The sequence below is a fragment of the Leiobunum rupestre genome, chromosome 9, assembly GCF_980474605.1.
Source record: "Leiobunum rupestre chromosome 9, qqLeiRupe1.1.hap1, whole genome shotgun sequence".
Lineage (NCBI taxonomy): Eukaryota > Metazoa > Arthropoda > Arachnida > Opiliones > Sclerosomatidae > Leiobunum > Leiobunum rupestre.
Window position 1 is genome coordinate 102800 of NC_143392.1, and position 12995 is coordinate 115794.

At 35.8% G+C, this 12995-nt stretch overlaps 1 protein-coding gene across 1 annotated transcript; it reads right to left on the minus strand.

The window, feature by feature from the left end:
- Nucleotides 1-1578: 1578 nt before the first annotated feature.
- Nucleotides 1579-3146, minus strand: LOC149926272 (uncharacterized). Its single transcript, XM_090159278.1, has 2 exons — nucleotides 1687-3146; nucleotides 1579-1615 (listed from the first exon to the last, which is right to left on the minus strand). Exons 1-2 carry the CDS (start codon nucleotides 3144-3146, stop codon nucleotides 1579-1581), a joined length of 1497 nt encoding a protein of 498 aa, XP_090015404.1.
- Between the last annotated feature and the right edge of the window lie 9849 nt (nucleotides 3147-12995).

The following is a 12995-nucleotide window of genomic DNA, read 5'->3' on the forward strand; positions in this document are numbered from 1 at the left end:
TATATAAATATATAAATATATAAATATATAAATATATAAATATATAAATATATATATAAATATATATATAAATATATAAATATATATAGATAGATAGATAGATAGATAAATTCGATTTATTACGTGCCAAAAAACATACATAAGTACTTTTTATATTTTAACACGTTTAAAATTATGTCATATAAATACACAGGAATATATATTAAAATGAATATATAAGAAATATAACAAGAAGTATAGCAGAATCAGTATACGTCATTCAATTTGTTCGGCCTCAAAGCATCGTTTACAGAGTTAACACATTTAGTTTTGTTATATTCGAAGAAGTTAACATTGTCCGTTAGTTTATTACCTTGTTTTTGTATTCTACTAATTGGGTTAATACGTTTAGTATGGATATAAAATAGATCATTGTTTCTTACATTTTTTAGTGGGACTTTAATATTAATATGTTCTAACAGCTGAGGGCAATCTATTTTGTTGGTTAATAAGCTGTTTAAGAATAAGGCGTCCGATCTTAGCATTCTATTGCGAATTGTCATTAAGTTTATACAGTTTAATATATTAATATAGTCATACGGAGCAGATTTTAGAAAGTAGTAATGGTACAGGTGCGTAAATTTTCGTTGTATTCGTTCAATTGTTTTTAACATATAGTTACTACACCCTGTCCATACTTGGGAACAGTATTCTATTTTGCTGCGAACAAGGCTAACGTATAATTTTACAAATAATTCCTTACATTTTAAAGTTCTAGAAATTTTGCAGATAGCGTATAAAGTTCTCAGACAGTCGCCTTTTAATTTCGCGAAATGACAAGTATATAATAGCTTATGATCAAATATTATTCCTAAGTCTGTGATTTCAGTACAACGGGAAGTGTTTCTAGAATTAATTTTGTAATTATAATCAATAGGTGTTCTCTTTCTTGAAAATGATATAACTCTGGTTTTATCAGGGTTTAAAGGTAGTCCGTTTTGAGTACTCCAGTCGTCTAAGTTATTGACATCATTTTGAAGAGAAATACAGTCATTAGGGTTTACAATTTGTTTGTACAATTTATTGTCATCGGCATAGGTTTTAATTTTGGAATTATTTTTTATCGAGAAGTGGAGGTCATTTACAAATATATTAAACAATAGTGGTCCTAGCGCGGAGCCTTGCGGGACACCTATGTCCGTATTATAGCTTACTTTAGTTACAATGCCATTTATTTTCAATATGTTTGTTCTATTGTCTAGATAGCTGCCTAACCAATTTAATAGTTTTCCCCCCATGCCATAGCGTTTTAACTTAGTTATTAATAGGCGATGGTTCATTCTGTCAAAAGCCTTGGAATAATCTAAGTATATGCAGTCGGTCTGTCCTCTATTATGTATAGGAGTTTCCACGTCAGATGTGAAAGCCATGAGATTGGTTGCCGTTGAGCGGCCGCGGCAAAAGCCGTGCTGTTCTGGCGATAGGTAGACACTAAACCAATTATATATATAGTTATACATAATGGTTTCAAAAATTTTTGCGAGAACAGTGATAAGAGATATTGGTCGGTAATTATCGATCACACCCCTAAGGCCCCTCTTAAAGACGGGGAGTACTAGAGAAGTCTTCCATTCTTCTGGGAACCGACCATTGTTAAGAGAAAGATTAAAGATAAAGCATAACAACGGAATAAATATGTCAGCACACCCTTTTATTATGTATGCTGGAAGATCATCATGTCCAGAGGCTTTTTTTGGCTTAAGTTTCTTAATAGCTTCTCTGACATCTTTTTCCGTAACAACGAGCTCGGTCAGTGTGGCGATTTCCCCGAATGGAAAATTTTCCTGATTATAATTTATATCTAAATTGTTGAAAGGCCTAGAGAAATGATCTTTAAACTTATTGGCTAGCTCAGAGCTATTTGTGATAAAACCACCATTTACATTATCTATAACTATGTTTTCCTTTCCGCTTTTTAACCTCTGATTGATATACGACCATATACTGGACGGATTACTTTTAGTATTTTTAATAATGGATATACCGTATGCGTTCCTATCTCTCGATAGTAGGGTTTTTGAGTTTTGACGTAATATTTTATAGTGTTGGTAATCATTGTCTTTACCAAGTCTTTTAAATTTTCTGTGATAATAGGCTTTTTTAGCTAAGGTTTTCTTTAATTCCTCCGAGAACCACAATGGGAACTTGGGCTTTTTCACTTTGCCTCTTTTTATATTAATTTTAGGGATATTCTTTGACAATAATAGTGAAATGACGTTCTGGAGTTTAGATACTGCATCATCAATATCTGTACATCGTAAAATTTCCGTGTAGTCGTTGTTTTTAAGTTCGTAATAAAGGTTAGTAAAATCTGCCCTCTTAAAATCAAACTTTTCGCCGCTTTCTTGTAGTTCGCCGATTACTGGCCAAAGAGCATCTATCGTTAAAGGTGGATGTAACACATCAATATTGATTAAAGGGGAGGTATCTAATTGTACATTTAGTTGAATATCATTGGTTAATACCAGGTCCAATATATTCCCAAAGTTATTTCTAAGATCATTGTTAAGTTGAGTTAGTCCTAAATGATTAACGAATTCTAATACAGCATTTGCCCTAGGTTTTATACAATTATGGCAATTATCGCAATTATTTAATATCCAGTCTACTCCAGGAACATTAAAGTCCCCTAGAATTAAATAGTCTTTGTTTAAATCGTATAATTTTGGCGTTAGCAGATCAAGGTACGTAGTAATTTTTTCTAGCTGGCATAGCGGAGAAAAATAATGATTTCCTATGACTAATTTTTTCTTATTATAACCCGATATTTCAATCCATACACATTCACTTGTAAGTTCTAGGTCAGTTCGTCTTATTACATTAATTGTTTTTCTGACAAGGAGCATGGAGCCTCCTTTTCTAGTGTTAACCGATGTTTGAATACGATCTGCGCGATAGCAATTAAAATTTGATGGGATGAAGTCTTTATTAAAGAAGCAGTGATTAAGGCCCGTCTCTGTGATACAAATAATATCAGCATCGGTGATTTCAAGCCCCAAATGAAACTCGTCTATTTTTGTCCTGAGTCCATTGACATTTTGGTAGATTAGAGTCAGTTTCTTGTAGATTTCGTCCTCCATAGTATCGCAATGTTGTTTCAGTAACATATGTCGACAATCCGTCTATTCGTGATTGGTTTCCGGTACTATGTCTATCGAGACATCTGGATGATTCGTAACCTGAATAATCTTACTGGTTGCGTTTTCTAAGTTTACGAAATCATCCCCTTGGATTTGATTCCTAAAGAGACGACCGCGAAACTTTTTTACAAGGATTCCAGCTGGCCATTTGGTCGGGTCCAATAACTCATGATATTCTGAAGAAGAGCAGGATATGTAAAATGATGCTGAGTACTCGTCGTGCTTTGTTTTGAACTTGAGGCAATTTATGGTCTGAAGATCGTAAGTTTCGACCAACCAACTTTTTAAATTCTTGCTAGTTGTACACGGTTCGAATCTTGATACAAAGACTGCGTTTTTCTGTAAAACCGTTGATTTGTCCTTTGGAGCAACGTTGAAGGGAGCATTTTCCCTGCTACCCACGATCGGAATTGATTTTTGCTTAGTTGCACCTTGCATACGGCCCTTTAGACGTTGGTTGCGGTTGCTACCACGTTTGGCCTTGAATGCCCAGGATTCATCTTCATTTTCATTTGCCCTTGCCGGTTCTGTAGATTCTGTAGATTTTGTTGCGTCTATGGACAAAGGCGAGGTTTGACTAGAATCTGCGACTGGCGTTAGTGATTCGCAGATTTTAACGGTCTCGCATGCCAGATCAATAATGCGCGAATTTTGGATGGATATGTCATTGACACTGGATACCATGTTGTTTAACGATGCGAAAGTATTTGAGAGATTAGGATTATCCACTGGGTTCTTCACCATGTTAGATATTTCTGTTATCGTCACGGTTAATTGTTCATTCTGGATTTTTAGTGCAGTAACCTCGGTTTGTAGCTCCAGAACCGTTTTAAATATAGATTCCAGGATCAGAGGACCACTCATACAATTGCATTTAGCAGAAATAATAGGTTCAGGTGCGCCATCTGGGACAACAGGAGAATCGTTTATAGAAGATTCCAGTATTAATGAAGTCTTTGATTGGTCGGTCGATATTTCCAATAATGATTCATCAGTCTTCTTTGCTTTGCAATCATCACATTTAAAGATTGAAACTCCATTTATTTCATAATAGGGTAGCTCTATGTCCGTGATTTGGTAGCAAGGAATGTGTGAAAACAGCGAACATTGACGGCATTGAATTTTTTTCTGTTTGCCGTAAATACCAAGGTCGCATTTACTACATAGACCAAAACATCCGGCAACGCCTTTTAGAGCCTTGTTTTTTTGGCTTGCCATCCTCTAGGGTGTTTTTAGGAATAGCACTGGGAAGCCACGATTCAGGGTAGATGTAGCACGAGGATAGAGTTTTTTGGTCTAAATTCGTTCCTTTGTCAAATACAATCGTAGGTTTCCTTCTTTTTTACTATTTGTAGCCAATTCTAATAAAATTGAACGACTCAGTGAGAATACGCCTTGTATTATTTACCACTTATATTAAAACATTAAAGTTCAAAACGTATAAAAACGATAAAATACTGAAGGAAATAAAATGAAAGCACACGGAACTAGGAGCGAAAAATCATGCGGCCGCTCTCGACGAGATTAAATATATATATAAATATATAAATATATATAAATATATAAATATATATATATATATAAATATATAAATATATATATATATATAAATATATATATATATATATATATATATATATATATATATATATATATATATATATATATATATATATATAAATATATATATATATATATATATATATATATATATATAAATATATATATATATAAATATATATATATATATAAATATATATATATATAAATATATATATATATATAAATATATATATATATATAAATATATATATATATATAAATATATATATATATATAAATATATATATATATATAAATATATATATATATATAAATATATATATATATATAAATATATATATATACATAAATATATATATATATATAAATATATATATATACATAAATATATATATATATATAAATATATATATATACATAAATATATATATATATATATATATATATATATATATATATATATATATATATATATATATATATATATATATTTATATATATTGAATTGAAGTGGTTTGAACCCTACCTGTCACCCGAGCAACACGGTTTCAGTAGTGGTCGCTCTACAGCAACCAACCTCATATCTTTTGCTAATGATGTCGAATCTATTGTAACTACTCGGGGTCAGGTCGACTCTATTTATCTTGACTATTCTAAGACCTTTGATAGAATGAACGACGATTTGTTAATAGGTAAACTGCAATGCTATGGCATGGGTGGTAATGTTTTGAAGTGGTTAAATAGTTACCTTAAGAACAGAAAAAATATATTAAAATAAATAACGAAGTCACGAATGTGAGCTACATTTCTAACATAGATGTCCCTCAGGCCTCTGCCTTAGGCCCCTTGTTATTTAGTATATTTGTTAATGACCTGCGTTTCTCTATCAAAAACGAATCTAACTTAAAAACTTACGCTGATGATAATAAGCTGTATAGAGATATTGTTCAACCCATTGATTGTAAATTTTTAGAAAACGATCTATCCCAACTTGATAACTGGAGCACTGAGAATGGTTTACCGTTAAATCCTGAAAAGACAAAAGTTATCTCGTATACTAAAAAATTTAATAGTATATTGTTTGACTACAAGATTAACGACACTGTCCTTACTCGTACTAATAGCACTAGTGACCTATGTATACTTTTCGATTCGAAAATGTTGTACGCGAATTATATCAATAAACTGAAAGGGGACTGCTATCGGATCATTTACGCAATTTGTAAAATAGTAAGAAATGTAAAATCCAAAACCGTGTTCGTTAGTCTCTATGTTAGCTTGGTTCGCAGTAAAATAGAGTATTGCCATCAAATCTGGGAAGGCTGTAGTAATTATCTCCTCGCATTAATCGAGAGAATTCAGAGAAAATTTATTCACTTATATTGTCATTATTTTCAAAAACCTATGTCATTTAACTCTGTGGAGACCTTAAATAACTTAAAATTACAAACAATTTATAATCGTTTTTTTTAAACGCGACGCTTTATTTTTAAATAAAATTCTTACCAACAAAATTGACTGTGCGAATCTACTCGAAAAAGTTAAACTAAAAATTCCTCAGAGAAAAACTAGAAATGTTTCTTGTTTTTATACTTTAAATAAAGGTTTAAACCCTATTAAAAGAATACAAGACAAATGTAATAGTTTAAGTAAGAGTGTCGACTTCTTTGAAACTAACAGCTCAAGATTCATGAACTCTCTGAACAATGTTCTAATACCGAACAAAGATTTTGATGTATTCTAATTGGCTGTTCTTCTAAATGTGAAATCGACAATGTATATTATAATATGCAAAATTTATTTAATATTTAATATTAAATTTAACGCAATTATCTAACATGTGTAACACTGTGAAATATGTATTTCTTTAATTTATTTAACGCATTTATATAACACATGTAGCGCAGTCAATATATTTTATTTGCTGTAGTTATTTAATGTAATAATTTAAAACGTGTAATACTGTAAAAAGTACAACTTTTTATGTTGTGTTGCACGCAATAAACAATTTTATCTATATATATATATATATATATATATATATATATATATATATATATATATTGAAGCTCTCACCGAAGGCAGTTGCAATTTTTACTGGCTCCGTAATCGTGAGCATTAACGTTTTACTCGCGGCTTAGGCCTAGCCTTTCTCAGCCCTCTCTTTACGATACTATGAGCTCTAAAGCTGCCGCTAATCAACAAAAACCCGAAAAGACGACTTCAAATACAAAGAAAACTCCAATTCAAGGTCAACCGGGATTATGCGGATTGTGTGAAAAATGTGACTATGGCATTCACGGTAAGCAAGGGAAAATTCGTTGTCACATTTGTTTAAACAATTCTCACACTGCCTGCTATAATATCATGGACAAGGACTTGCCATTCCTTTTCAAGGATGGTGAATCAATATTTAAGTGTCAGAAATGTAAGAATTCAAAAAACGACGATTTTTTAATATTAACGCTGGGTAGGCCAGATACTACCCTGAATACATTAGCCCTGGATGAATCTTACGATGAAGAATATAGGGTGTAGAATTACAGCATAGACGACTGGTGTTTGTACCATTAACCGACCCTAAACGGTGTAAAACTACTCCTTATAGGGTGTTGAATTACACCTTAGACGACTGGTGTTTGTACCATTAACCGACCCTAAACGGTGTAAAACTACTCCTTATAGGGTGTTGAATTACACCTTAGACGACTGGTGTTTGTACCATTAACCCACCCTAAAGGGTGTAAAACTACTCCTTATAGGGTGTTGAATTGCACCTTAGACGACTGGTGTTTATACCATTAACCGACCCTAAACGGTGTAAAACCACTCCTAATAGGGTGTAGAATGAAACCTTAGAAGGTTTACTGTGCGGTGTGTATTTGCACCATTCGCTAACTATGGTTTCTATTAAAACCGTTTAGGGAGTTAATTTCTGACAAAACTGAAATACCCCTAAAGGGTTTATAATCAAACCGTTTTTTTTACTGTGTAAAGTCCATGGACACCAAGAAATGCAAAAACACTTTAAAGATCAGTTAAAGAAATTGGAGAAAAATGTTTCTGCTACAGCTGGTTTGGAGTTTAGACTTTTGCTTTGTATTGATTCTCGAATAATGTCAAGAAGAAATCTAAATATAGAGAAAGGTCTTGTTAACGGAGCCATGGGTACGGTGAAAAGCTTTATGGAGATGGCGTTATTTCAGAGTTGATGGTTGATCAAGAGAAAATTGAAAGAGTTAAGGTGAAGTTTGAAATTGTCACAAACGTTTTTGTGCAAAGATTGCAATTTCCTGTGATTTTAGCGTATGGAGTTACTTTGCATAAGAGTCAAGGTATGAGCACAGATTGTGCTATGATAAACATAGGATCAAGTGTTTTCCAAGGTGGAATAGCTTATGTTGCTCTTTCTAGAGTTATATCGTTGATGTTCTTCATTTAGTTGATTTGGACCCTTCCAAAATATACGCCGACTGGAAAGCTATAACAGAATATAATCGATTAAGAAATTAATTTAGGAAAGATTTGCCACAAATTAAGTTGATACATAGGAAGAAAAACAATCAAATGTTACAGCATGTATATCTGTTTCAGCTGAAATAATCAACGAAACTGATAAGTTAAGTGAAGCTGGAGTACGTTATAAATCTTTTATTTCCAAGCCTCCGATGTATAAGAATCCTTTAAGTATTCAGAATGAAACGATACCTATTACAATGAAAGGCTTTCTAAATAATGATAATTCGTGCTACGCTATATGCATTTTACAAGCTTTGTTTCACATTACTGAGTTGGTAAAAGACATTCAAGAAAAAGTCACATCTCCGGGGCCAACAACTTGCGCATTGAAAGATTTATTATTTGGGCGATCAGATACTATTATTCCTCATTTGCAAACTAATAATGTTTGAAGAACGCTTGACAATCGATTTCATGGCATCAACCAAAAGGATCCTGTGGAATTTTTAATTGATCTTCTACGAAAACTTAAAAATGAAAATGTCCTCATTCATAATTTATTTTTACGTCGCATTCAATATCAAGACAGATGTTGAAATTGTTAGAGGTCGGGGATGGTTAACTTTTATTCAATAGATAAAGCTTTCAAAATTATTCGTAAAACGTTTTGATCAAGTAATTTATATTTCTGTATTATCCGATTAATTTTTTGATAAATTTGTAAAATTTATCGGAAAAACGAGGTTTTTTTCGATAAAAAGCTCAAATTTTACGAATAATACATGTTTTTTAATCATTTTCCGAAATATTAACCGGTAAATTTCTTTGTTTACATTTTTTCCCCGAAAAAAAGTAATTTAATCATGGATACTGATTAACCGTCCCCGACCTCTAGAAATTGTTCTCTAGATATAGTTCTGAACCACATCCCCGAAGATGGTTATGTATACATCGTTAATGATGATAAAATACGCGAAAAAGTAGATTAGTCCATAATTAAAAGGGATAATATATCTAAATCCTAAACAAATTTGAAGAAATTAAAAAACTTACTAATAACTAGTACCGATAGGTCTTCGAGCGAATCTCGGATCAAATAGATCTTCGAGTAATAAACTACATAAAAACTAAATAAAATAGCCAGAAATTCCAACGGTAGACCGGTTTCGTTCTATTTGGAACTCATCAGTACCGTGCGGGAAATCTGGCTGGCGACTGTTATATCAAAAAGAGAAACTAAGCCTAAACATTAAAAATTTCAAAACGCGTTGCATAGCAACGGAAAGCCGAAAAGGAGGGAGTGTGGTGGAGAATAGTATATACGAGAAGTTAAGTTAGAAGAGACCACCTATGGACTGTGAGAAGGATGATAAAATACGCGAAAAAGTAGATTAGTCCATAATTAAAAGGGATAATATATCTAAATCCTAAACAAATTTGAAGAAATTAAAAAACTAATAACTCGTACCGACAGATCCAATTTAATATTTCACGATTTATTGGGCCATTGGGAATTGTTTGTGATACAATGCGTTCATTGTCAAAATGAATGGAAAGAACGTCGCTCGATTTTACATTTTTCTATTAATTACCTTTTCTTAAATTTTGCGAGGTTTTCTCATTTAGGTACTGAACGGTTTAAAATTCACACTCCAATTAAAGGATTCGTTGCTGACAAAATAAAACTTATGCTAAGAAGTTTTAAAACCAAAGCTGCCGTAGTTCATTTGGCATATGATTGCGACGGTGGTCATTATATTGTAGCATCTGGATGGACATAGTGCGACAACAAAAAATTAACTCAAAGAAAAATTTTTTTTGGTAATTTAATTGACCTGTATTGTTTACTTTTAGAAAAGGTTGATTTTTTTAAAGAAAAACAATTTTCTTTAAGTTTGGGAAATCAATCACAATACAATTCTACGTACGGATAAAAGGTTATTTTTCTAATGTGAAGCCCTAAATTGTCGGCTTATATTTAACCCATGTACGAGAGACCAATATAAAACTCTTTATTGATAATAAGATATATAATTACCAGTTAGGCAAAGTCGGAAAGATAAAAATGATAAATGATGAAACTAAAACCCTTTTTAGAAAGGAACAAAAATCGGGAGTCCTTTCGTCGTTGGCTCCAGAAAAAAATGTGCCCTTCCGTTCCGCGGCAATCCTATTTCCTCTAAACCGATAGGCTAGAGGAAAAAGGCTGCCAAGAAATCTTGACGGACCTTCTGAGTTGCAATAAAGCGTCACCGGCGACTTCACCCCGCTCTTAACCTTTTGGGTCAGAGGTCACCCCCTTTCGGAGAATTCCAAGAGAGAGACGACGCGAGCGAGGATGAGTCAACTTGGCCCTCCCAGCAGCGTTCGCGCAAAACAACGAGAGGTTTCTCCGAAGTAAAGGGAAAAGCGGCTAGGGACAAAGCCCACAATTGCGGTTGCAAATGTGGGCTTGACACACCCCCACCCAAAAATTAGCGCAGGGGGCGAGACCAAGATCGTCCATAGCGTAGATGAAATCTTCACCGCCGCTATCGAGGGGCGATGTGTTGTCGCTACCCAGCAGGGCTTCGACGTCCACAGCTGACAGGGCGATGAACCCTGAGGGGCCGCAACAACTTCAGCGGCCGAAATCGGCTCGACCGGAGTTCTTACGTGATTCCCTTGCCCAAGTGCGAAAGCCTTCTCGGAGCCGCCCTGCGTGACGCCGCTGGAGACAGACGGGATAGGGTTTCCCATCCGACTTGTCATTTGACCCCGAGGACAGCAGGCAGCCCTGAAATAAGTGAGGAGCCCATCCTCCGTCGCGGTTACCCACGTGGCCACTGACCGAACACTGGGCTTAGCTGGAGGGGGTGGTTGCCGTCCCCCTCCATTTTTCTGCGGAGGACTGGCTTGAATGGCGGCGGTCTGCTCCGGCGTGCGTTGGGCTGAGTGGTCTGCACCCTCTTCTCGGTGGTTGAGCGGTCTGCCCACTACCTCCTTGACCCGAGAGCCTCGATCAGCGGGATCGGGATCGATGCGTCGAGCAATGTTGGCTAGAAAGTAGGCGCAGTTGCGCAACAACGATTAGCTTCAGGTTGCAAATTCGAGCTATCTCAAATTTTCCATAACGATGGTGTAGACCCCCACGCAAATTCTGATAAACTACGTTTCCCTTGGAACGCAAGTTGTACGGGTTAGCTGGAGGTCTACTAATCTCCATCTCTGCCGGCGTTTTCATTTCTTCGGACGAGAGAGGGTTTCCTCTTTCTTCGCCGCCCCCCCCCCTTCTCCAGCTCGGTCTCGGGCGGGGTAGGGTCATCACCCTTCCACGGCGTGCTGAATGACTTCAGCTGGGACACGTGCGTTACTCCTATGAAATCCCCCAACCGGTACGTTAAAGAAGTTTGACTTGGTCCTTTCCTGCACTACAAACGACTCCTCATACTTGTCCCCTAGCGAAGCCGTGATACCACGACTCGCGTCGGAAAGAAGATGAGTCTTGCGCAACATGAGGTCTCCACGATTGTAGAAAACAACTCGATGATGCTTATCATAATGCAGCTTTTGCGTAATATTCGAATCATGTAAATTCAAGCGTGCGCGGTCGATTGCATCATGCAGCCTAATTTTCAGTTTCTCTGCGTACGTGTCCGCGCTTCGATTTTTCCTGGTATTTCAGGGGTACGCGTAGCTCTCGGCCCAAGTTCAATGCTGCGGGTGAATACCCTGTCGCGACACTTTCGCCTGAGTGCAAAGCGAAGCCTAATTCTGGGAGACGGGCGTCCCAATCATTATGTCGTTCGACATTGGAAATTATCATTGGCTTAATAGTTCAATTCATCCGCTAATTCAGATTTGCCTGAGCGTGATACGGGGATATCGTTTTCGGGCGAATACCCAAATCCAAACAAGCCCTTTTGAACTTATTACTAGAGAATGTGGATGCTTTATCAGTTCGCACTTGCCGTGGGAATCCATTCCGACAAAAAACTTCATACATTTTTTCCATACTTTCTCCGTAGTCATTTTTCTAAGCGGAAAGAGTTCTGCCCACTTAGTTAAATGATCTACTATGACGAGTAGGTACTAATTTCCCTTTGCAATCCGAGTGTAGGGACCCATTAAATCAGCGGTTACTAATTGAAAAGGCTTTTCACTAGGAACGCTAGAAAGTAGCCCTTGGGTTAGCTGCTGAGATGGCTTACACTTTGACACACCTCGCAACCCCTTACGTACTTTATAACGTCCCGCTTCATTCCCGACCACGTAACTCTGACTTTTTAAAGTCCTACAATCATACAACGGCCTGGCAGTTCCTGCCATGTTCGGTATGAACTGGCGGTAATACCCAATCATCCTGAGGAATCGCTGCAACTCCTTTACGTTCTTGGGCTGCAGGAATTGCTCAATCGCCCTAAATTTTTCCGGATTTGGTTTGCAGTACCCCGGTCCAACCTTATAGCCTAGAAGCTTAACCTCGTTAGCGCAGAGCTACACTTTCTCCGGGTTAATAGTCAATCTTGCTTTCGCTATACGTTCTAGCACATTTAGAATGTGAATCCAATGATCGTCAAATGACTCGGAATATACAGTGAAATCATCGTAAATCCCAATACAAATTGCCATTTGAAAGGCGCTAAGACACTAACCACCAGACGCATGAACGTGCTCGGCGCATTTTTCATTCCAAAAGGCATCTTTTTGAATTGAAAAAGCCCCTATGACAGACGAAGAAAGTCTTCGGCCTGTCACACTTCCTAACGTTGACTTGATAAAAGTCTTTCTAAAGGTCAAACGTGATGAAATAAT